The sequence below is a fragment of the Phascolarctos cinereus genome, unplaced genomic scaffold (genome assembly GCF_003287225.1).
Source record: "Phascolarctos cinereus isolate Bilbo 61053 unplaced genomic scaffold, phaCin_HiC Scaffold_3;HRSCAF=262, whole genome shotgun sequence".
NCBI classification, from domain to species: domain Eukaryota; kingdom Metazoa; phylum Chordata; class Mammalia; order Diprotodontia; family Phascolarctidae; genus Phascolarctos; species Phascolarctos cinereus.
The window spans coordinates 21,448,829-21,473,643 of record NW_027555736.1 but is presented as its reverse complement, the minus strand read 5'-3'; the positions used below and the strand labels follow the sequence as shown (position 1 = coordinate 21,473,643).

At 49.2% G+C, this 24,815-nt stretch overlaps 1 protein-coding gene across 1 annotated transcript in view; it reads left to right on the top strand.

The window, feature by feature from the left end:
- Positions 1–24,815, top strand: part of CCDC6 (coiled-coil domain containing 6) — an 84,160-nt gene that overhangs the window by 37,420 nt on the left and 21,925 nt on the right. The window contains exons 2-5 of the mRNA XM_020998175.2: positions 1,077–1,226; positions 10,383–10,511; positions 20,062–20,165; positions 21,266–21,426. Coding sequence (XP_020853834.1) covers positions 1,077–1,226; positions 10,383–10,511; positions 20,062–20,165; positions 21,266–21,426 — 544 coding nt within the window. The remainder of the gene's footprint in view (positions 1–1,076; positions 1,227–10,382; positions 10,512–20,061; positions 20,166–21,265; positions 21,427–24,815) is intronic.

The following is a 24,815-nucleotide window of genomic DNA, read 5'->3' as shown; positions in this document are numbered from 1 at the left end:
ATGAATATTTCATTGGGCTTAATGCATCACAATACGCCATTACAGGGTTGGGCTGGTTGTCTTAAAGCCAGAGCTGTTTGAATCAAATCAGGTGCTTCTGGAAGCCTCTAAGTGTGCTTATAATTGTCGATATTAAGCATTGGAGGGGCATGTTCCAAGCAGAGTATTTTCTACTACAAATGAATAGTGAGGAAATCAAGGTCTTGCTAATTAAAAAATTAATAAACTATTAGTGGTAGACTGCTTAATTTTTCCTGTTTAGAATTTTCCTTTAACATAATTAGGAAATTTAGTCTGCAAAAAAAATCTGAGGATGCAGTCTTCTAGCTGAGCTTTCTCCTCATGGTTACCTCATTCATGGCTTTCATTTTCCCCATGAAAAAGCTGGGCTCAGAGACTTGCCTCATATCACACGGGGATTTGAATCCAGGTCCCTTCAGTATGTAGTATGTCTGTGGAGCGTGCTGTTTCGTTATTTGTTAATTTTTTATCATGAAGTTTAAAAACATCAACAAATATGACTATTTCCATAAACAAACAGAAGATGGCCATCTGAAAACCTGTGACTTTCTGTTATGTACAGTTTTAAAGAACATAATAGATTTATATTGACCATGAATTTGCTTTAGTGAGGAGGTGCTAACCTGAATTGGTAGGAGGTTTGTCACATGGGAGTTTCTTATTCCCAATAAAATTGTCACTCGGGCCATATCCTTGTATTAAATTTAATGAGGTAGTAACAAAATGTAGCACATTTTCCATATGAATTTGCTTATAAACGTAGGCCTTGTAATGAGCTGAAGAGAGGCCCGGAATTCATGCCAATGAGCACTTGCGGTTTTTTTCACTCTGATCATGTACCAATGAGATTATTTAGGGAATGACTCCCTTTTTTAAAAAAAAATCAACCATAGGGAGGGACAAGTTCGTGGGCTGGCCTTTTCCAGTTTCCTGAGTTGGAGTGTGATTTAGCCCCAAAGGAAACTGACATTCATATGAAATTGATCCTTTCCCTTTTCCCTTTTCCTTTTGCAAATTTCTGTCTCCTTTACCATATGCGTGCTTTTGTTTTCCAGCAAGCCAGGGCTGAGCAAGAGGAGGAGTTCATCAGTAACACCTTGTTCAAGAAGATTCAGGCCTTGCAGAAGGAGAAGGAGACGCTTGCTGTGAATTACGAGAAGGAAGAAGAGTTCCTCACTAATGAGCTCTCCAGAAAACTGATGCAGGTAAATTGTCCTTTCAGCCCTCCCTCCCTTCCTCTCCAGGGAAGTCTAGTTAGCTGGTCTAGCAGGTTGCTTGAAATGTTTGCTGAGGAGGAGGAGGATCCTGAGAGGTTGGGGTGACTCGGACGGAGCTGACAGAAACGTGTGAGGCTCCTGGGGTATTTCAGGGGCCTCTCTGTTGCCACAGGATCAGCCTTTGCTTTTCATAAACATTTTCCTTAACATTTCATGTTAGAACTGTGGAAATATGTAGGACAAGTCAGTAAATGGTTCGCATCCTTTGGCCCAACAATCCCCCTGCCAACACTACCCAGAGGAGGCCGATGTCAGAGGGAAAGGCTCTCTGACAGGGTCGTCACGGCAGTAGGCTTTGTGGTAGCCGAAAACCAAAGACATAGTTGTCCATAGATCCAGGGAATGGTCGAAGAGATGGTGGTATATAAATAGAGTGAGATACTACAGTGTCATAATAAAGGATGACGATTTAGGGCATTCCAGTCATATTTTTTTTTGTTTTAATGATGGCCATTTTTAGAGAGGGCAGTCAGTTTAAGGAGGGGATGGATAAGGTCTGGAGGAAATCAGAGAAATATCGAAGAAACATCATTAGGAACTGATGCAGAGCAGAGCAAACAGCCAGGAGGAGCCTGTACACAGTGACTTAAATACCAGTGAGTGATGGCCCTTGAAAGTACTGAGCTCCTGTGAACTGTATTTTATGTAGCACGTGGTGCCTGTGGAGCTCCGTGCTTGGCTCTGGGGACCTAGGGACAAAAACCAAACCACTCCTGCCGCAGTGTATAACCTCGTCTGGATGCCTGACCCGGGGGCAGCCCTCCCTGCACTCAGTGAAGGGAGATGAACGGGGAAGGGGGTGCAGCACAGCAGCTGTGCGTTGGCAGAAGAAGCTGCTGGGTTGATTGGCTTGGTGTAAATACTCGGTAGATACAGGGCTCACTGTATTTTGGGGTGAGGACAAGGGGAAGAAGCACTTCTTGTCTGAATGCCCCGAGCCTTCCTTGATTGATAAAACTTAAAAAAACCCAACAACAAACCAGCTTCCTTTTGGTGATGGGGGCTGAGCTTCTCCCTGGGAGTCCTTAAGGACCAAGGATTGTAGAAGTATGGGGTTAACTCCAAATGTTAATGGGTTTTTTTTTCCTTTGTGCAAATGAAGGCATTGCACATCCTTCTGGCACTGAGTAAGCTCAATGTGAGAGTTAAAATGGGGGCAAAGAGAAGGCAATGTCGGTTTTTTTCCGTAGAAAGGAAAATCACAACCTTGTCAGTTAAATGCCACAAAATGGATTATGTCATGCAAATGACTGATTAATGCCACATTCTCACCACGTGACAGAGAAATGGAAGGGCTTTTTAAGGTTACTTCTTAACACTCACTGACTCTTAGGCAAGGTGTTTGGTGATCTCACTCCCTGGCTTTTCCCCCCACTACTCGCCCAGACCCCATTACCTAGTGTGTCATTGTTTCTGAGCTAGAGTGGAATCTTCTTGAAGGCAGGGATGCTTTTTTTTTTTTCTCTTTATCTCCAGAACCAAGCATGGCCTCTCTGGCCTGGGACAGGCTCTTAAATACTCTGGATTGCTCTGTGGTGCTGTACCTGGCACACCCTAAATAAGCAGCAGATGAGCCCTGGGTCTTGGAAGTACAAGGACCTCCCAAGCCGTCCCTTCCAGTCTCATGTTATCGATAAGGAGCTGCAGCCTCGGGTGGTGAAGTGACTCACCCCAGGCTGCAGAGTAATGAGTGATAGAGCCAGCACTCGAACCCAGACCCTCAGCCCTTGTACCATACCTGCTGTGATATGGATCCCTGTTTTTGCTTCTCTGAATTTACCAGTTAAGCATAGGTTAGAAATGTTGTTGAAATAATAGAGATTTACCAGCATCTCTCGGACTTGACTTGTTTCACAATATGGGCATCGCAGACTTGATAACACAAGTCAGCCGTGATATTTTTCAGTTGCCTCATCACTACATTGTGCCTTGGGACCATCTGCCCCTTGTAACATTGTTTTACCTAGAGTCCTGTTTTTGTGGAACCAACGATATCCTTTGGGTTAGCCCAGTGGTTCTCCAACTTCATGTCCTAAAATCCCTTTACGATCTTTGGTTTTTTTTTTTGGCTAGGCAGTGGGGTTAAGTGACTTGCCCAGGGTCACATAGCTAGTAAGTGTTAATGTGTCTGAGGCCGGATTTGAACTCAGGTCCTCCTGAATCCAGGGCTGGCGCTCTATCCACTGCGCCACCTAGCTGCCCCCCTTTACACTCTTAAGGATTATCGAGGACTTCACATTTTTAAAAAGTTCTCTGCTTATGTGGACTCGGTCTATCGATGTTTATTGTTTGAGAAATGGAAATATCTTTGTATTATTATGACAGTACTTTTAACCTCATGAACCCTCTGAAAGGGGACTCTCAGGGGCCCCCAGACCACACTTTGAAAACTGCTGGGGCAGGTTTTCACTTTGCAAAGTACTGAGACCCTGTCATTGAGACGTTGTCACTGCGCTTAGCTTGGATTGTCCAAACTAGAAAAGAGTAAAGGCTTTCCGGGAGAGCTGACGGGATTGGGGAGGGACCGCAGAGTGAGGAGATCACTTGGTGACGGAGGATGCGGTCACGTCATCCCTCGGGCTTTCCCCAGGGCTTTGCTCCACCTGTGCTCAGATGAGGATGGAGGCGGACGGTTGTTGGCTTGCTTCTTGGGGAGCTCAGATGCAATGTGGCCCTTCCATTCACCTCTCCCTCCCCCGAGACCTGTGCCTTCTGCCGTCAGTCAGGCACAAAGCCCCAGAGCCGTCTTGGACTCTCATCCCTCGTCCCTCCCCACGTCTGGGTGGTGACCACAGCCTGCAGAGGCTGACCCCGCCAGATCTGCCACATCCCTCTCTCCTCTCCGGTCGCACGCCCACTTCCCACCTTCCCTTCATCCTTGACGCCTCTGCTTTGTGAACTGTCATTCACATGGTCTCCTTCTCACCCCAGTCATAATCCCCGCCAGTATTTATATGTTGCCTACTGTGTGCCGGGCACACTGCTTGATCCTCTCCACAACCCACTGGAGGAAGGTGCTGTTATTTCCCCATTTTATAGATGAGGAAACTGAAGACAGAGGCTGAGTGACTTGCCCAGGGTCCTATAGTTAGTGTCTAAGGCCAGATTTGAGCTCAGGTCTTCCTGCCTATCTCCTGTACTACCTAGCTGCCCAGTTAAGTTGTAAACTCTCTGAGGGCAGGAATTGTGGGTGAGTTTTTTTGTCCTCCTGTCTCTGTGTTCCCAGTGGTAGCTCATGTAGTAAGAGCTTCATGAAAGTTTGTAGAATTGAATACCAGCTTGGGTTCAGATTGTTTGTGGAAAGATGAGTGGAGGAGATAGGAAGGAAGCTGTGGGCAGAAGCGCTTGTCCGCCTGCTGCTGCTGCTGCTGCTGAGTGATTGATCTTTGGCCTCGCAGAGGACACGTCCTCCCCCAGCCTTCTAGAGATCTCTTCTTCACCATTCTCAGCCGTCCAGCTGCCCGATCCCACCAACGCTGACTTTGCCGACATGATGCTGGCCGTATCTCCTCATGGTCTCCTCATGGCTCCACCATTTTAGAGCTAGAAGAGACCTAAGAAGTGTGGTCTGGACCTCTTCTTTCAATTTTCTCAGTAGAGGAAACTGAGGCAGCTGTTTGGGGAGAGGCAGGAAGTGGCCCTTAAGCTGAGCTTTAAAGGAGACGAGGGATGCTGTGAAGTGGGGGGAGCAGAGTGTTTTCTGGGAATCTGGGACACAGCTAGGCCAGAGCCCAGAGATGCAACTTGTAACATCATGTGTGGGAGAAACAGCAAGGAGACTATTTTGGCTTGGGACAAAGGGCAGGAATAAATACAATTGACCTGGAAAGGGGGTCAGAGCTGAGTCGGGCAGAGCTTCGAATGCCAAGCAGAGGAGTTGCAGGGGGCCTTTGGGGCTTATTGAACAGGGAAGCATCAGGGTCAGACCTGTGCTGTAGGAAATGCCTTTGGCCCTGGTATGGAGGTGCTATGGGAATGGAGGAGAGATGTGAGGTGGGAGACCTTGCTCAGGATCAATCACACAGGCACGAAGTAAGCACGCCAGAACTTGGGCCTGCCTTCTTGGCCCTTCCTTCCCACTGTCCCTGACTATCCCATTCTCTCTTCTCAGGCAGCAGGCATTTATTAAGTGCCTGCTGTGTACCTCGCACCGTGCTCAGTGCCAGAGATGCAAAGAGACAGTGAAAACAGTCCCTTCAGTCACAGGCAGAAGCCCCAGGTTCCTTCTCAGAACCACTGGGGGCTGCCCTGAGACTCTTCAGCCTCTTGACGGACAGCAGGGTCTGGAAGAGCCTGGGGCGGCTGGGACCGTGCCAGTCACCTGCCCAGAATAGGAAGGCAGACGGCCATTGCATGTCTAAGGACTGGCTGCTTTTAGCAACAGAGGAGAGGTCTTGAAAGACGCCTTCTGCAGTGGTATGGGCAGAATCTTGGCAGAAGGGATCCCAGAGGCTGGCCAGGCCAGCTCTGCTGAAGCAGGGAGGCTGCATCTTCTGCACCTGATCACTGAGCCTCCCTGCTGGGGCAGCGGCTTCTGCTTTGTGGCAGCCCAGGTTTGTCTTGATTGGAAGCCCGGCCCTCCTTGCTGGTTCTCCAGCCCTGCCTGCCCTTTGGGCGGTTGTCCTTCTGAAGTTTGAAGGTGGCCACTGGGCCCCTGGAGGCTTCTCCCCCTCATTTCCTCACGCTGATCCCATTGCTCCTCAAGGGCCGTCAGCATTGCGGCCACGTTTCTGGAGTGCCCTTCCCCAAATGTGGCACCGTTCATTCATCCAGTAAACATTGATTAAGTGCCTGCTGTGTGCCAGGCATTATGCTAAGCCCTGGAACCAGGGCTAACCCAGAACTCCGCGCAATCCTATAGGAGAACATGCGTGAATCTCACTGGGCATGAACTTGGCCCAGTTAAACAGCAGGAATAGGAGGGCGGAGGTGGCCTTGGCTCAGATTATGATAAAAGCCTTTTTTGGCATGGAAGAAGAGACCTTGGAATTTAGGCTTTGCTGGGATGGCCGGACGTTTCGCCTGACTGGCTTCTCTTCTTCAAGGTTACCATTCCTATGGGAAGATAAGATTGCTCACACCTCCAAGTTGTACCAGGCAGATACAGGAAAAGTGGATTTTCTTGTTTCCATATTGTTCAGACCTTGTGCTGTTAGGTCTTTGTTCTTTTCCTGAGACCCTGACGTCCTTCCCCACTGCATTCACTTGACATCTGGAAAGAGCTGCGGGGTGTTTCTGATTCATTAGAAGTGCTTAGGCTGCCCATTGCCAGAGTCCAGTCCTTGCTTCAGGAGCTGGGCGAGAACCTCCCTGCCCAGTGTCACGCGCATCACTCTACGTGGGCGGACAGTTTTCCCATTTTCAGAAGGTATTGGCCTTTTGTTGATAATGGCTCTGTTCTGGTGAGCCACATTTCACACAAACATTTTTGCAAATGCAAAACAGATCCCCAGCCACTCTCCCATCCTCTTGAAGTTGTTCCCTATCATTTTCGTTTTGTAATGCCTTGGGCTGGCTTTTTTTAAATGTCTCTCGAAACTTAGGCAGTGAGCTTAAGAAGTATTCCTTGCACATGGAAGCTGGCTATCCCATTACACTTGTTATGTTGTTAGATATACATTATTATATATTAAAATTTTAGCAGATCAGTCTTAGACTTACTATGAGTATGTCTGCTTTGACTCAGATAAATCACAGATTTCATTCAAATCTGCCTCTTTTGATAGATGAGCAGACTAAGGCTTGCCCAAGTCCACGAATGCGCCGTAGCTGGCTCTCCTTTAGACACCATGGTCTCCTCTGAAATGTAGTCAGGGAACTCAAGAATCGTTCTGTGGAACTGGATTCTAGACGTGACATCGAGAATGCTTTGGTGTCAGATCATCTCCCTCTGCAAAATGTGGGGTGTGGGCTAGATGATCTCTGAGCCTCCATATTCTCTAAATCTGGGTTTCAGTCAGAATTATACGGCATCATAATAAGGAAGCGCCATTAGGAATCTCCAGTCCAGAAAGGAGCACATGCCTGTTACGTTGGTCTCTGTCTGCCCCTGATCTTAGCAGCTCTTAGATGCTGGGCATTGGCCATAGGAAGGCAGCCCCTACCCTGAAGAGCACAGCCCTTTGGAGCCTGCTGCATGTTTGGGTGAACAGAGTCTCTAAGCTTGATAAACCAGGATCCCCAGAGTCTGATAGCATCAGCCTTGGAGAGGCTAGCAGCGGCCTGGGCGTCCTGGCTCTTGTCTAGTCTGATCCTGGCCGATGAAGAAAGTGGGCCCTGGCCAGGTTGCCAGATGCTTGCCCAAGGTAACGGCGAGTAAGCGCAGAGCTTTCCTGGCTTCCTGTGCAGGGCTCGCTCTCTGCTGCACTGCCGGGAGGTAGACCGCCCAGCTCTGATCTGGGGTCTTATGAGTTAAGTCTTCGATAAGCCCCTGCTGTTTATTTTTTTTCCCTACAGAGAATACACTCCAAGGATTGGTACCATGTTTATATATATTTTTCACAACTCAAAAGGTAGAGGTTTTGTTTGAGAGGACAGCTTCCATTTTAAGGGCAGAGAAAGACTTTGCATCGTAAAATGGGATTAGAATCCTCCCCATGGCACTTGCTACCTGGTCTATATTCGCATTTATTTACTTTATGCTGTGTTTTATGGCTGCTTGCAGTCTCCCGTTTTAGCTCATAAGCCTCAGGATTTTTTCATTCTGTGTCCTTGTGTCCGCAGCGCCCAGCAGGGCCTGGCACGCAGTAGGCACTTCATGAGCATATTTCTTGACTGATCCCTAGTGGGATGTAGGCTGAAGTAGGCTCTCAGAAATGTCCAGGCCACATCATGTCTGTTAGCCTTGCCATTCTGTGGCGGCAGTGACGTGTGGCTTGTCATCCATCCATGCTAGACCTTCTCTGACCCTGGCGAGGTGTTGTCACATTGTGATGGAACCCGGGTTATCTGCCATTTGTATCCGGAAAAACCACCATGACAGAATGAGGCCTTGGCTCTCTGGCTGTACTTCCCAGGGTGACTGGAGAATCAGAGAAGTGTTCTTCTGAGCCTGTTCTCTCAGGCGTGGGTTCCTACCTCCTTTGGATGGAATGTTGGAAAACACTTAGATTTTCTTTGAATTTAATCTGTGGTTCATCTTCCATATTAATCTCGTGTTTTATTTTTGTCCTGTTGGTTTTCACATTTTGCCAGCTGCTACTTTCACAAGTGAGTTTTGGTTTTTTTTTAAATTTCCAAGACAGTGCTTTACATTTTGTTTCCTGTTTTCTCATTAAAAAACAAAACCACGCAAGTTACCCAGCTCCCAAACTGTGATGTCTCCTGAGTCACAGCAGAAGAGACCAGGCAGCAGGACTCTTTGTTTCAGTTCTGTTGTGGGCGAAAGTGAATTCTGTGTTTCTTGGCTTTTTAGTGCCCAGTCTAGAGCTTATTTTCCAGATGTGTGAGAGTCTCAGAGATCACCTCACTTCAGTCCTGAAAGGTGTGATTTTTCTAGATGTTCCTCAGGGGTAGTTTTTGAGGGGAACATTTCTTTGTGAAGTTCACATCTCATTTAAACGTTATACACCTACCATATCTGTGTTGTCTGAGTTTAAAAACAAAACAAAACAGCACCAAACCTAATTAGATGTTGGCCATGATAACAGGCATCACTGACTTCACTGGGATCTCACAGTGTGGACACTCGCACTCCAATGCAGATCCACAGCCGGTTGGTAGTTTGTGATCTGAGAGAATTGTGCCTGGCTTGTCTGTGATCATATAGCCAGTATGACCAGGGGAGGCTTTAACTCCAGTCTTCCTGACTGACCCTTGCACCTTGTCTGCCTCTCAAAGATACTTATCGCTTCAAAGAAATGCACATAAAAAGCAAAGAAAGAAATTGAAGAAAAAGTTCCCTGCTGAAAAATTCTTTCTCATTTGTGATTTGATTATTTTAATGCAAGGAGTCCTGTTGTTTTCCCCACATGAGAGGTGCCTAATTGGTGTTAAAGGAAGCTTGTTTTGTTTATAGGAAATGATTGAGTGAGAGTCAGGATGCTTACCTGGGGCAGGGGTTCTTCACCCCCAGGCAGTGGAGCTTATGGACCCCTTCTCAAAGTGACATTTTAATATGTATAAAATCACATATATGGGATGATAAAGGAATCCAATTATTTTAAAGTACAATTATCAAAACATTTTAAAAACATGTTTATGGATGTTGGGTTAAGAGCTGTGGAGAGGCATCACGGTGGAGTGGATGGAGTGCAGGACTTGGGGGTAGGAAGACCTCTGACCCGCAGTGGCATTTCAGTTGTCCGTGTTTGGGAGAGAAGGTGTAGACCCACACTGGCAGGTGACCTCCCGTGGCCATTAGGTCTCTCTCCATCGCTTCCCTGGTGGTCTCTTCCTTTTCTTCTTGTTGCCCACCACCACTTGTCTCCTTTGTCCCTGGGCTGAGCTGTAGTCAGGCGCTTCTGGGACTCCTGGCCCTAGATACAGAATCATTGCAAGAATGTGGATGTTAAGGCAAGAGCATTGTGCATAAATTACACATACATTATACATACGGCTCATGTAGCCTTGATTCAGCCGTCTTTACTGAAATAAATATGCTACGTGTAGCATGGGATTCTGGACCTTCTCTCAGGCTCTGTGGTATGCTATTCTCTTTTGGAGTGGTACAGAGGAAAAGGAAGGGACAGGGTTTGAAATCAGACACCCTGGGTGCTCCTCTGAGCTTCGGTCCTCATCTGTAATGTGGGAAATAGAATACTCTGCTTCCCTCACAGACAGGCGTTGTGCACCTTCTACACTGGAGAAATGGGATTTTTATTATTATGGTGAGAATTAACCAGAATGGATTGTATAGCTGCTTTTTAGTAGGGATTGTGAGTTTGGCTATCATTTGTGTTGAGGATTGATTCACTTAGGACTTGGATCCAGAGGGACAGCTTGGGGCTGGGTCTGGGGACAGAAGGTGCGTTCCGGGTATGGAGGTGAGTGACGGCAGCCGTGGGGCGGGATTGGGGGTTGGTTCCCAGGCTCCCGTACCGCTTGGATTTCATGCCTGCCCCTGTTTGTGTCCCCTTTGTGTAGCTGCAGCACGAGAAGGCAGAACTGGAGCAGCACCTGGAGCAGGAGCAGGAGTTTCAGGTCAATAAACTAATGAAGAAGATCAAGAAACTGGAGAACGACACCATCTCAAAGCAGCTCACGCTGGAGCAGGTAGGCATGCTCCTTCCCCTCCCCCCCTCCCCCGGTCTCGCTGGGGTGTGTCCTAGGGGAGAACTGGCCTGCTCCTTCTTTGTGTCAGGCCCAGGTCTCATGGGCGAGACAGCTTCTTTCTGTCCTCGGCATTGTCTCAGTGCTTAGAGCTGCAGTGACAGGGTTTCAGAGGGCACTCGGACATATCCTGTGCTCTCTTCCCCACGTGCGGCCTTTGAAACCTCCCTGAGCAGATGTGCAGGAGGGAGTCCCATGAGGAGTAAGTGGAGGATCAATTTTTGTCAGAGGAGAAGGTTTCGTGTCCCCAACAAAATATTGCAGTCTTAGAATGAGAACCTGCCCTTAACCGAGTGATGGAAATCACTCTGGGCTGCCTTGTGCTGTTTTATGGGAATTTTTAAAATTTGGTTAACATGGTAGGCATCTAATGTTTATTGAGTTTTTAAAACTTCCTTATGAATGTTCTCTTTAGTGGCTGTAATTGCTCTTAATAATTACTAATACCAGTAAAAAAGAGTCAGCTTAGTATAGGGGATAGAGAGCTGGGTCAGGAAAAACCTGGATTCAGGTTCTACCTCTGACGACATATACTGACTGTGTAACCCCTGAGCAAGTCGCTTAGCTTTTCTCTGCCTCAGTTTTCTCATCAGTAAAATGGGGAAAATAATAACACCTTCTTCCCAGGGCTGTTTTGAGGAGAAAATGAAATAGTATTTGTAAAGCTCTTTGCAATCCTTAAAGTGCTAGATGTCATCGTCGTCATCATCATCATCATCATCATCGTCAGTCATCTGGTTCGACCTCCTCATTTTGCAGATTCAGAAGCTGAAGCCCAGGAGTGCCTGTGGGCCTACGCGGTCCCCCTCAATAGAAGGGAAGATCCTGGTGGCCATGGGATGCTCCACCTGGGTTACTCCCATGGCCACAAGGTGGGGCTAGCGCCTCAGCTTTCCTAACTGGAGGTGGAGCCGCTGGTGACACTTTACTGCAACGCTAGTTCCAGGATTCAAGCCGTGGATCTGCCTTGTGTCCTGTGCCCAGCACACAGTTAGGGCTTAGTATGCCCAAGAACACAGAGGTGTAAGAGCTCAGGTCTCTGGAGCCCTTCCCACCATGTGCCACTGCCTCATCTTGACCGTGTTGGGTGTCTGCAGTAACCAGGGCTGAGCTTCCTTTCCCTAAATAGAGATGCATCTTCTAAGTTGAGGCCGGCTCTGGGTCCTGATTAAAAATATGCTCAGCCCCTGAGTTGGACCCTTCGGTTCCTAGTTACTGCAACCACAGGTCATTGGATGCTGTTCAGGATGAAACCTCAGAGACAAGGATTTTACTAAGCAACATCTTAAGTCTTTGGGGAGAGTTGTTGTGCCCTTGATTCCCTCGGCTGCCGGTAGGCTCACTTGAGACACACACGCTTTCCCAAGATTCCTTCTTTTCTTGTATTTATGCAATGACTTGAGAATCCAGGGAAGGCAGTGTTAAAGCAGCCTCATGGGTGGTGTTGGGCGAAGAGACCTGGCCAAAAACTCAGCCTTCCCTTCCCAGCTGCCACTGGAATGCTGTGGCTGGAGGTGGGTCACTCCCTTCTTAGGCCTTGGTTTCCCCTTCTCTATAAAGATGGACTTGGACCATGGAGGAAAACTGCCCGAGGCCCTTTCAACAGGGGCAGCAGATGAAGCTGATATTGGAGGGATCCAGGACAGATGCACCTGCCTTTGGCAAACAGTGCAGCGGTGCGTTTGTGATGACTTGGAAGGCGCATGTTAGGGAATGGCTTTCAGGGACTGGAAAGGGCCATAGAGAGCACCTCCTCAGGGCACCTCACTTTATTCCCTTTCCCAGGGAAGGCCCAGAATGGAGAAGTGACTCACCCAAAGTCACCCAGCGGGGAGTCAGTGACAGAACCAGAGTTTGGACCTGAGGCTCTTGACTCCAAATTCAGAGCCCTTTCTACTGCTCTGCAGAGCTGCCTCTCCGTTGCATTTCATCAGTAGAATATTTATTTCTCAGGTTCTTTCATAAAGATCTAAAAAGTAACTTCAGAAGATCAAATTTAATTCCTTTTTAAATTAAAAAAATTTTTGTATCCAAACTGTGAGTTCATCAGTATGGGGGAGTCCCTCTTCCAATACAGGTCAGTGTTTCATCTGTAACTTACAGAGTCTTAGAGTCAGTCAGTTAACATTTATTGAGCACCCTCTGTATGGTAGGCCTTATGCTGAGCTCTGAGGATGCTAGGAAAGGCAGAAGATGGTCTCTTCTTTAGAGCTCACCTTCTGATGGGGTGGATGACGTATGATGTGCCAGAGACTGAATACAAACAAGCTGTGTAGACAGGCTCAACTGGAGATAATTGACAGAGGCACCTGGCTCCCTTTGTGGTTAAATGACTTGACTTGTCCAGGGTCACAGAGCCAGCGTGTGTCAAGGCAAAACTCGAGCCCAGGTTTTTAGACACTGAGGCCAGCCTTCTGCTATACCGTGGTGTGCTTTCAGATCTATAGTGTAGGGAAAACAGATGGCTTAATACCATCACTTTCTTTGGTGAAGGATAATGGAACGTTCAGTTGCCTGGCCGTGTTATTCCCAGGGCATCCTGGCACATGATGCGCACAGGTGACATGCCTGTGCACATTCATGCACATGCATGCACAGACATGCTTGGGGAGGCAGGGGAAGGTGCACCTCACGTGTTCTTCAGCTTAGGAGGTTGGATTTCTAGAAGGCTGTCTTCTCTCCAGTGTGGTGTTCGTTGTTGGTACCTTCTGGAACGTCGCAGGGCAACCTGGGAGTTGTGAGCATTGCTGGGGACGTGTTACAGTGGAGAGTCCGTCGGGCAGTGGGGATGAGGTGACCAGGATGAGAAGGCTGGAGGCTCTTCAGTGGCCTCTGAGGGAGGCCGCTCCTCCATATGCGGTTGGCGTGGTCGCTTCCTTATCCTCTGGCAGCCAGAGTTTGGCGTGCCCTTGTTTGCGTGGTGTCTACCCCATTGGCCTGGGAGCCCCCTGAGACGGGACTGTTTCTTGCCTGTCTTTGTGTCCTGCCCTTAGCACAGTGCCTGGCACACAGTAGGTGCTTAATAAATGATGCTGAATTGGTTGAAGAGGATCCATGTTTAATTCCATTCGAGGAGGTTTTGTCCCCAGGGAGCTCTCCCAAACTATCATGTTTTTGCCTGGTTCATACTTAAGTGTGTGCCCGCTCTCTCCATTTACTGGAGCAGCCTGGCTGTGGCCTCTCGGTTTCTTGGGAGTCCTGAGAAGTGCAGTGACTTACCCAGGGTCTCGTATAGCCTGCCTCCGAGGCTGGCTCTCTGTTGACTCTTCTGCGCGGCTTCTCTTGGGGCATTGACACTGTTTGTTGGATGCCCGCTGCTCCCCCTTTAATGTGAGGGATCTGATGTCGTGGCTCAGGGGCAGTTTAGCTTTGGAAGGCGTCTGTCCTGGGCATGACTTCGAAGGTTTTACATTGCATCCATGGCATTTTCAGTGGGGACATCAGATGGACACCGGTGTATTTGGGTCCAAAGTGGATGGAGCTATATCCACACTTGTGTTGTTGTGGGGGCTGGCAGTGTGTGTGTGTGTGTGTGAGAGACCACAGCCTCTCTGTTCCGGGCTCATCTGACCTGGAGCATAAATGGAGATTGATTTTTTTTTTAAAGTTCCCAAAGTCAGGGGTCAGATCTGTGCCCTGGGTCAGCCGAATTCCTCAGATCACCTGAGCAGATGGCTGCCACGGCAGCTTGAGCTGGCATTGGGCAGGCAGCCTCCAGCCATGCCATGTGTGTCTGCAGTGCTTTACCAGGGGCTGCCCGTCCGTCGTCTCCTTGATTTACCCACTGACCCACCCTTTGAGGCCTTCCCGAGGCACCTCTATCACCCTCCGTTGCTGGTGATTTCCTCCCATGTATCCAGCATGGATCTAGTACGTATGTGCCTGGCAGGACTCTCACCCCTTGGGGGTGAGCAGCACCGTGCTCAGCACAATGCCGGCACATGCAGAGCGAGCACTTCATAAATGCTGGTTGACTGCGCATGGAAGCATTTGAATGCAGCAAAGAGTGGTACTTTTTCAGGGTAGAAAAACTCCTTCCATCAAGGCGACCTGCAGCCCCGGTGTCACATGAGCCGGGGCACTGGAAAGAGCCCAGCTTAGGAGGCGGAGCACGGGCTTTGAGTCTGGGCTCTGACGCTGCTCCCTGTGTGGCCCTGGACCGTCTTGGAAGCTGTCTGGCGCTTACTTTGTCCCTTCCCCAAATAAGAGAGTTGGACCAGAGATCACAAGATGCCCCCTGTCCAAAGCCCGCAGCTTGCCAGGGGCTGCCCAGCTGGTCAGTGGCAGCGGCGGAATTGGAGCTGGCATCCCCTCAAGCTGCATGGCATGGCCCCTGCTTCCCAGCAAACACGAGCTGCACGTTTCCAGACTCTCATCTCAGAAAGGAGATGATTTAGGGACAGAGAAGTTACATAACGTGCCTGAGGTTGTCTGGCTGAGAATTAGAGCCAGAGAGAGAGAGACGGAGAGAGAAGGGAGGGGGAGAGGAAGAGGAGGATGAGGGAGAGAGAGGAAGAAAGAGGATGGACTGTATTTGATGTTGCTATTTTCTATTGTGTTTTCTTCTGCTTATACTTTGGGCCCCAATTTACAATATACAGTTTAAAAATTTAGAATGTCCCATGGGGAGGTAAAGGTAGAAAGAGTGTGGGGTGTTATGATTAACTGAAGGATATCCAGAGAAGTTAATTGTTTTATCCTTTTCATTCAGTTTCTTTCTAAAACTTCTTAGGCCACGTTTTTTGCTCTCAAACACAGTATGGGACATTGGCTTGAAGGGAACTGAAGTTGTCCTTGGATTTTCCGGTTCCTTGGGGTCAGCAGGTTGAGCATGTGGCTGCGTGGCGCCCTTCGCCCTGGCCTCACCATTTCCTGTAGGTGACCTGCAGTTCCTGGAGGCTGTGCCCAGGGAGCACGAGCGCTGGGGGTGTCACCAATCCAGGCCCTGCGTGGCCAAGCTCGGAGAGGATCGTCGCTGGGGGGCTACAAGGAGCTGGATTCCCAAAGGCCAGTGTCAGTCAGGACACGAATAGGCTGCTGTCTGCTCAGAGGAGCGAGGGATCCTGGAAACAGCAGAATTGCTTAGAATGTTGTGGAAAGGGAGGGAGTCAGTGGGACCATGAGGGGGCCCTGGGGGGGGCCTTTTTGCTTGGTTGGCTCTACGTCAGTCTGATGTCGAGGGCTGACCTTTTGAGGCAAAGTGACCTGTCCAGGCGGCATCATGGTGCACAGAGTGCTGGGCCTGCAGTCAGGAAGACTCATTGTCCTGAGTTCAGATCTGGCCTCAGACACTTACCAGCTGTGTGACCCTGGGCAAGTCACTTCACCCTGTTTGCCTCAGTTTCCTCATCCGTAAAATGAGCTGGAGAAGGAAATGGCAAATCACTGCAGCATCTCTGCCATGAAAACCCTAAAGGGGGTCACAAAGAGTGGGACATGAATGAAAAACAGCAACACCGACTTGTCCAGGGTATTAAGTGCCTACTGTGTGTCAGGTACTGTAATAAATTCTAGATACGTTGACAAAATAAAATGGTGAACACACGTTCTAATGGGATGGACATAGGCATATATGTGTGTACCCACACACATACACATATAGACAAAGACAACGTGTATAACACATTCACATATATATACAACCTGTATATCAAATGCACATCATATATATAACATACACATACACACCATGCATGATACATGTGCATGTGTATACACATACACACAAATGTATTTATATGTATACGCACACACCTTGATGTACATCTATACACAATATACATGTATACACACGTATACACAAATATGCTTATATGCCATATATACACAAAACACAAACACATGCATGCATGCACACACACATGCATATATACATACACACTTATACACATGTACATGCAAATGCATCATATACATAGACATAAGTATGTATATAATACATATGGTGAGTGGAAGGAGTTCATTCGGGGGGGCACTAGAAACTGAGGGGATCAGGAATGCCTCATGTTGAAGGGCATTCTGTACTTGAAGGCTGGCAATGTTTTGTTTTTGTTTTTGTGTGCCTGAGTCTAGCACAACTCCAGGCATATAGCAAGGGCTTCTTGAGTGATAGAAGTGTAAAAGCTGGGATTTGAACACAGGTCCTCTCTCTGTAATCCAATATTCTTTGTAAAACATGGCTGCTCCTCGGCTCCCTCCTACCGCCACCCCAGACTGGTCCTGAGAAGCCTCAAGGCTCTTTGCCTGAGTACATTCACCCTGTAATTCCTCCCAGCTAACCCTGACTAAACTGTAGCTGAGGCATGGAGGGTGGCAGGGCCTCCTTTCTCCTGTCTGATTAACTCACTCTCGCTGCCTCCCCTTTCTCTGGCTTCTTTTCCCCTTGACAGCTGCCCTCAATGCTTACTATTCTAATTGCCCTCCTTCCCTCACAGAGTTGTTGAGGGGAAAGCACTCTGTGGACCTTCTTATCTCAGTGGTCTGTGATAGCAGTGAGGATGCTGCCTCCGTCCCAGGGTCAAAGTGGGCAGTGACCGTCAGGGTCACTTGGTCCAAGCTTCTTCTTTTACAGATGAACAAACAGAGGCCTGGAGAAGGTAAAGGGGCTTGGCTAAGCCCCCGCAGATCACACCAGGGGTTGGAGTCCAGTGAATTCCCTCAGCACAGTCCATCTGTCCCAGGGACCCTGAACACCTTCCCCCGAAGTCATTTCACATTTTAGGAACACCGTGCAGTGTGTGGCCATCCACGTGTGGTCCTTCCCTCATTTGGCCAGTGTCTCCTACTCCCCTTCTTGCACACGCGCCATCACAGGTCCAGTGGGACCCTAGCTCAGGTAGCCCAGCGAGCATCTCCGTGCTGTCCTTTGGGTCATCCTGGTTTGAGTCTCAGGGTTCTGTGGTTGACAGCCAGCCCACGTCTCTGAGTGTTAGAGAGATAAAGTGTCTTTATCGTTGGTCAGCAGGACTTATCGGCTTGTCTTTTGTCAGTCCATGTGCTCACCTTTGCCGTCTTCTCTTGTGCCTTTCATGGACATTGCTGGTAAGGACAGCGCTGCCTCCTGCCCCCCAGATTGGATCGCTATGTGTGCAGGCCCTGGCACGTGCTTCATCTGAGCTGGTGATTAAAGTTCTCGTTGACATTTCAAAAAGTCATTATGTGGGTAGGAATTTAGCTCCCAAAATGGAATGGAAAGTGAAGTCTGACTTTTTCTTTGTTCCCAAGTAATACTTTGAGAGTAGGCAGTCTGGAAAGGTGTATTTAATTAGCTGCCATTTTGAAGGACATTAAATATTCCTGACTTATGGGTGGGTCGTGTGGTGTCCCCCCCCCCCCCAGTATTTACTGAAATTATCCAAATGATGCATTCATGAAATGGCCTCAGCTGCAGGTGTTCTTAGCCTGGAACCTCTTTTTAAAAGAAAACAAAACAGGCATTTCAGGAAACTTTGTTTCATTGTCACCTGATGTGTTTCATTTTATGCATTTAAGAGTGATTCTGAGAGGAGGTCCCCAGGCTTCCCCCACATGCCTTTACATACTTTCCCCTGCCTTGTTGGAAGAACCCACCCAGACAAACGTCCGGTGAGGTCCACGTGGCCTCCTCCTTTTGGGCTGTGGCCTTGGCCGTAGCAGTGGTGGTGACGGCCGTCCGACTTTGCACGTGCTCTTTTTTGAGTCTTCTTGACAAAATAACAGTGACTGTCCTTGGGATACACTAGACCTGCTCACTTTCTGTTTCCTGGTGCCTTTTAGAAGATAAGCCGCATTAACAGAGAGGCTTGAACATGCTGGCCTGGGGCTGAGGCCCGCACATGCTCTTGAGTGGATCTGCCCTGTGGTCTGGCCAGATGCCTCCAGTATGCAGACTCACTTCTTGTGTTTGTGTGTGTGTGTGAGGGGGCAGGGGGTAAGTCGTGGCATCAGGGAAAGAATATCTGGAAACTTCCATTTCTAGTTTATTGTCACAGTGAGTGTGGAGAGGTAGGGCAGGGTGGTGGGCAGAGCCCACATTGGGTTTGAATCCTGGCTCCCTCTCCCATGGAATGAGAAGGTGGGACTCAGGGCAGCTCTGAGGGGCATAGCTCACATGTGCAAGGTACTTTCTGTGTGATGTTTCGACCCTGGGAAGTGGATGCACTTATTATCCCATGTTACAGATGAGGAAACTGAGGCTGAGAGGTGTTAAGTGACTTCCCCAGGGTCACACCACTGCTAAATAAATGCGTGAGGCTGTATTTGAACTCTGGCCTTCTCTGCTTCGAGTGTTGTATTCACCTGGTCACTAGCTCTGGATCTGACCTCAGGCTCCTTTTCCAAGGCCACCTTGTGCTTGTTCTTAAATTAGGTATAATTGTTCAGTTAGCTTATCTGACTTCAGGGTCTGTGATGGATTCTAAGGTCAGACAAGAGATACTCTGTGTGTGTGTCTGTGTGTGTGTATGTGTGTATGTGTTTACTCTTTTATTTAAAAAAATTTTAAATACGTTAAATATTTCCCGGTGACATGAAAATTTTTTAGATTCATTGTTTAATATCTTGAGTTCCTAATTCTTTCCCTCCCTCACCTCTTTGAAGGCAAGCAAATTTAAAATGAATTAAACATGTGAAGTCATGCGGAACATTTCCATATTATCCATGTTGCAGAAGAAAGTGTGTTCATTCTTGTGAAAAACGTGCTGCTTGAGGCCCTTGCTCCTGCTGGGTCATGGACGTCATTTTGGCGTGGCTGGCTTGGAGAGGCCTTGAGGCCCTGTCGAAGTGTTAGCTATCATCATCGTTGTGATTATCATCCCAAAACTAGAAATTGCCTTGCTTTTCAACATCTTTTTCCCCTGGTTTGTTTTTGTAATTTTCTTGTTTGTAGGGAGCGGCTGTCAGGGTGGAAACTCCCTCTAACAAAGCACATGGACCACTTGTATGTCATTGATCGTTTCCAAGTCGCCCAGGGTCAAAAGTCAGAGCTGAGACTGGACCCAGGTCTTCCTGACTCTATTATTGAGACTTTTACAAATGAGGAAACTGAGGCTGAGAGAGAGGAAGTTGAATGACTTTTTCATGATCCTGTGGCTTGTCTGTGCTGGAGGCAGGCCTTGAACCTGGATCTTTCTGCCCCCGGACCATCCCTCTGTCTACTCACTGCACCCATCCCTCTGGGGAGGTTCTGACTGATGGTCCAGAGTAGGCTGAGTTCTGACCTTTCTGGTGGGATGAGGCCCACATGGTGTCAGCAGGCTGGGTGGTGAGAGTGAAGGGCTAGACCATGGCAGTGACACAGCCAATGGAAAACTGGTGTCCCTGAGCCATAGAGGCGAGGACAGAATGGAAAAGTACGGTTCCCATTTCAGAGAGTTGTTGGGACCCTGTCAGGTTTGAGGGAATGGTACAGAGCTCTTCTGTGTCTTCTCCAAGGTGGCCGGGAATGTCCAAGCATGAGCCCGGTTCACAAAGTCGATGTCCCACGTTCTCATCCCGTGTCTTCCTCTTCCTTTAGCTGCGGAGGGAGAAGATTGACCTGGAGAACACGTTGGAACAGGAGCAGGAAGCGCTGGTCAATCGGCTGTGGAAGAGGATGGACAAACTGGAGGCGGAAAAACGGTGGGTGTGGTCCTTGAGCCAGTGGGCGGGGCTCTGGGCAGGCCAGGACCAGCCTCTCTCTTTTCTGTCTCTTCTTATCATGGTCTCTGGGCTTGTGCGTGCGGGCGAGTGTGTGTGTGTGTGTGTGTGGTGTGTGTCTGTCAGAATGGCCTGAGTGTTCCACAGCCCCTGGGCTCTTTCCCCTGAGCCCTGCTTGCACACTGTCACCCTCCTGGGACATCTACAGAGGAGGTACCCAAACCATTGCTTGGCTCATCTGTTGAAGGGCCACCCAGGTTCCCAGCCTCCATGCCTTCAGCCCCTGCCAGTTCTGTCAGGGCAGCGTCTCTCTGACCTGTTTTCTTTTCTTCCTTCCCGTGGCCTCACCCTGTAGTCTGAGATTCTGTAATGACTCCCTGTCAGAAGCAGCGGACCGTTGTGCCCGCACACACATGCGCATGTGTCCGTGTGCTCGCACTGTAGAAATGACAAGATTGGGCTGCAGAGTGGACGTGTGCAGTGAATGGAAGGGAGAAGCTGAGGGGGGTGTGCTGAGGTGCCGACCCAGGGCACTGAGAGGCGGGGGGAGCTTGAAATGGGGAGGAGGGGTTTTCGTGAAGGATAGGGGCTTGCTCTTGGGGTGTCTGGGGTTTGGAATGCGTATATGCCAATGTTGCAAAATGGCCAGCGGGCAGTGGAGAGTCCAGGTTGGAGCTCAGAGATAGACAGGGGCTGGACAGAGATCTAGGAAACACCTACATAGAGATGGTCGGGTGCACTCGTGAGAACTGATGAGAGAGTAGAGAGGGAAAGGAGAGAGCCCCGAGCAGAGCTGTGGGGCCTTTGGGGAAGAAGGCTCATGGCCAAGCCTGCAAGAGCCGACTTGAAATCCCCTTAAAGAGGGCTCCTTGGGATCTGGGATGGGTCTTAAGGGAGGCTGGTGCGGGTGACCTTGGGCAGGTCCCCACCGCTCTATGCACCAGCCGCCTGCTGCTGTCCCTCCGGAGTCTGATTTGTGGGGTGACTGGGGTCTTCCGACCCGCAGGATTGCTGTATTAGCACCTGGCAAAGCATGCATGTTTCGAAAACGACTTCATCTGTGACTTTTCTTTCCTATGAAGCATCCTGCAGGAGAAGCTGGACCAGCCTGTCTCTGCGCCCCCGTCCCCACGGGATATCTCCATGGAGATCGACTCTCCAGAAAACATGATGCGGCACATCCGCTTTTTGAAGAATGAAGTGGAGAGACTGAAGAAGCAGCTGCGAGCAGCCCAGTTACAGCGTAAGCTCCCCTCGCTCGGCCCGGGCCCCTGCGTCTGTCCTTTGAGCCGTGGCCCCCAGCCCTGGCTGACCAGCCAGGCTCACTTCTAGAGGAGTGGCCAGCCCCCGAGCTCGGGGGATGATCGGGAGGCTCCCTCCCACCTGATGCGTCCTACCTGGCCCCAGGAGGAGCGGCCCACGGGGGCTCCCTGGGCCTCAGGCTTCTCCTCAGGCTCAGCCTCTGAGTTCCGGATTGGTGATCCTGTGGTCACTTGTGGGAGTTTTTAGCGCTTTCCTTTCTCCCAGTTCCATTATTTCCAGGGCTGTGTTAGGGTAAAGAAAAAATTTGCAGTGCCCCATAAGATCAGATTCTCGGGCTTTAGCCTCATTAAGGGTAGGGTTTATGTGTGTGTGAGCAGTAAGATTGGCTTCATCTGACTTTAGGAATCAGAGTCGGAATAGGCCTTAGAGATCTTGGGGCAAACACCTAGGAAGATTGCTGCCTCTGCTCCTCGCCGCGTTGCCGACATCGGCCTCTCGGAAAAAGAGAAGAGAGGCCCTATCACTTGGCTGTTCAGCAGAAGCTTCAGTGCCTCCTTGTTACCTGCTGGATTAAAGCAGTCACTCCTGATGCAAGAATGGAAGCCCTTTCCACCTGCACATCTTGTTGGCCAGTCATTTGTCACCTCCCACTCTCCATGACCCCGTTGGGGTTTTCTTGGCAGAGATACTGGAGCGGGTTGCCATTTCCTTTTCCAGCTCATTTTTACAGATGAGGAAACTGAGTCCAATAGGGTGAGGGAACTTGCCCAGGGCTGCACATGATAGTGTCTGAGGCAGGATTTGAACTCGGGTGTTCCTGATTCCAGGCCAGCGCTCTATCCACTCAGGTGTCCCTCAGCCACACTGACCATCTTCAGATGGAACCTCATTTCATTCGTACAGCTTCCCTGTCACTGCACACTCCTCCCAAGTTCATCTACTTAGCTATGTCCTGACCTTAGCATCTTGGTTTCAGCTCTGTGCCTTTGCATGGGCCTCCCTTCCTGGGCTCAGCCCTCCCTGATTCCCCCATGGATGCAGGGATGGGTGTGTCCTCTGCCTCCCTGTGGTCCTCTCTGTCTCTTCCCCCCCCAGGATGGATGCTCTGGAGGTGGGAGGTGGGAGCTGGCCCAATTCCTTGTGTTCTTGAGGAAATCCTGAGTCCATCCTGTGGTTCCAGGCCTAGCGACCTATGTCTGTGGTGCCAGAGTCCCTGAGTCATAGAGGGGAGGGATGGAGGGAAAAGCTGGACAGAGTGAGAGACGCCCAAGGGTGCGAGTGCTTACTATAGATCTCCGCGGTGTTATCAACTCCACTCTTCTCACCACCTGGCAGGCAAGCAGGCAGCCAGCATTTATTATGTGCTTACTGTGTGCCAGGCACAGTTGTAAGGTACAAATAGAAAGACGGCCTGGCCCTGCCCTCAAGGAGCTTGCACTCCAGCGGGGGAGGACAGCACACAGAAGGGGATGTAGAGTGGTCTCAGCTCGAGGGCCTGGGAGGCCCTCCCTGATGGGACGGACTGGATCACCTGTGAACATTCAGTATAGACTAGTAGTAGCAGAATAGCGCCTCATCCACCAGCATGAGGAGAATCAGGTAAGGGATGGAGGCTGAGGAGACAAGTCTCCTTCTCAGACAGGGGTCTGGAGCCCCTGCCTTCCTCCCTGCTTTCTTCTCTTTGGGGCCTTTGGGACACTGCCATTGTCAGCCAGGTCCTGTTGGGGCAGACGTGGATCTTCTGAGCACACTTCATCCCCGAGATCACCTGGTCACAGGAAGTGGACACCTCTCGCCTCTTCTACTGCAGCAAAGAACCAGATGACCTGAGTGTCCCCCAGCCCTTCCCAACCAATGCCCCGAGTTGAGAAAAGACTATTAGTTTTATATGAAGGTTTTTGAACTTTGGATTGCCTTGACTCTGAACAGGCTTTCCCATCAACCCCTTTGGAAACTGTTTTCTTTGTCAGTGTTCAATTTTGTCTCTCCCCTCCCCCTCCCGTCCCATGCACATATTATTACTCTTTCCCAAACATATTTTTTTTTAACAAGAGCTGTGTCTGGCCTGCTTATATTCCTCTCGGCCACTTGCCAGCCATTCTCTATAAACAGAGCCTGCCTTGTCTTTGCTAGGACAGATACAGGAGCAATAAAGGCAGAAGGAGCAGCCAGCTGTTTGCCCCGACTCCTCCAGGCTGTCAGAGCCGCCCGCCTGGGCTGTGGCAGGCACCTCCTAGCGGGTCTCACCGCTTCTCCTCGCCCCCTGCCTGCAGCCAGCCCTTCTTCGTGTGGAGAGCCAGTTACCCTGCTCCCTCGCCCCCTCCTCATGCTGTTAATGACTTTCCTCCTCATCCTCAGGTAGGTCAGTCCAGGGCTTAAGGTAGGGAACGTTGTGCCAGATTCAGGATGGCGCTGTGCTCTTGTTTGATCTTAAGCCCCTTGAGGGCAGGGACCTCACAGCCTGAGCGATATTTTTGTATCTTGCTGGCACCTACTATTGCCCTGCCTACAGTAGGAACTTTTTACATGTTTGTTTTAGAGCAAGGCCCTTTTGCTTCGCTTTGGTCTGCTGGGCATTGGGTCCCTCCCAGCCCGACACTTGCCTGACACTTGGGTAGGTCCCCCTACCCAGTAATCACCACTTCAGCGACTCTCCCGGCGGCCATGTGAGGTTAGATACTATGGCAGTCATCACTTGTAGGTTACAGGGGAGAAGACTGAGGTTTGGGGAGGTAGGGCCACCTGCCCCCACAGTCATGTAGTGAGGGCATGTTGTAGCTGGGATGAAATGGAAATCATAGGTTCAGTCAGTCACAGGGAGATATTTATTTTTTGTCCATCAATTTATTAAATAATTGTCCCTCTTATACAAAATAGACAAGAAATGCTCTGTCATTTTTAAGGGTAAGGTAACAAATGAACTTCTGAACTAATTCCCTTTCCCTTTGGGATTATCTCCATCTGAGTCTTTGTTTAAATGGTTCAAGTATCAGTTGACAAGACAGCTTGGTTGAGTTTTTTGAAAACTCTCTGTACTTGCTAACAACCTTTTAAGAAGACATGGTGCCAAGGGTTGGGATTGGAATTTAAAGCTTTTCCACCCAGAATTGATGATAAATTTCTAGTAATGAGGTTTTGGGTAATATTGATTTATCACTAGAATGAGTGAGAGGTTACATCAGGTTTTTTTTCAAATTTTTTTCTTTCAGTTTTATTGATGGCTTTTTAAAAAAATTACATTCAAATACACATTCCCAGTTCATGAGAGGTGTCTTATAACACCTGTAAAGTAAAACAGGCGATTAAACCAATACTACGCTAACCCCAGCTAAAGTTCATACATTTCACATCTGTAGCACCCCTCCCTCC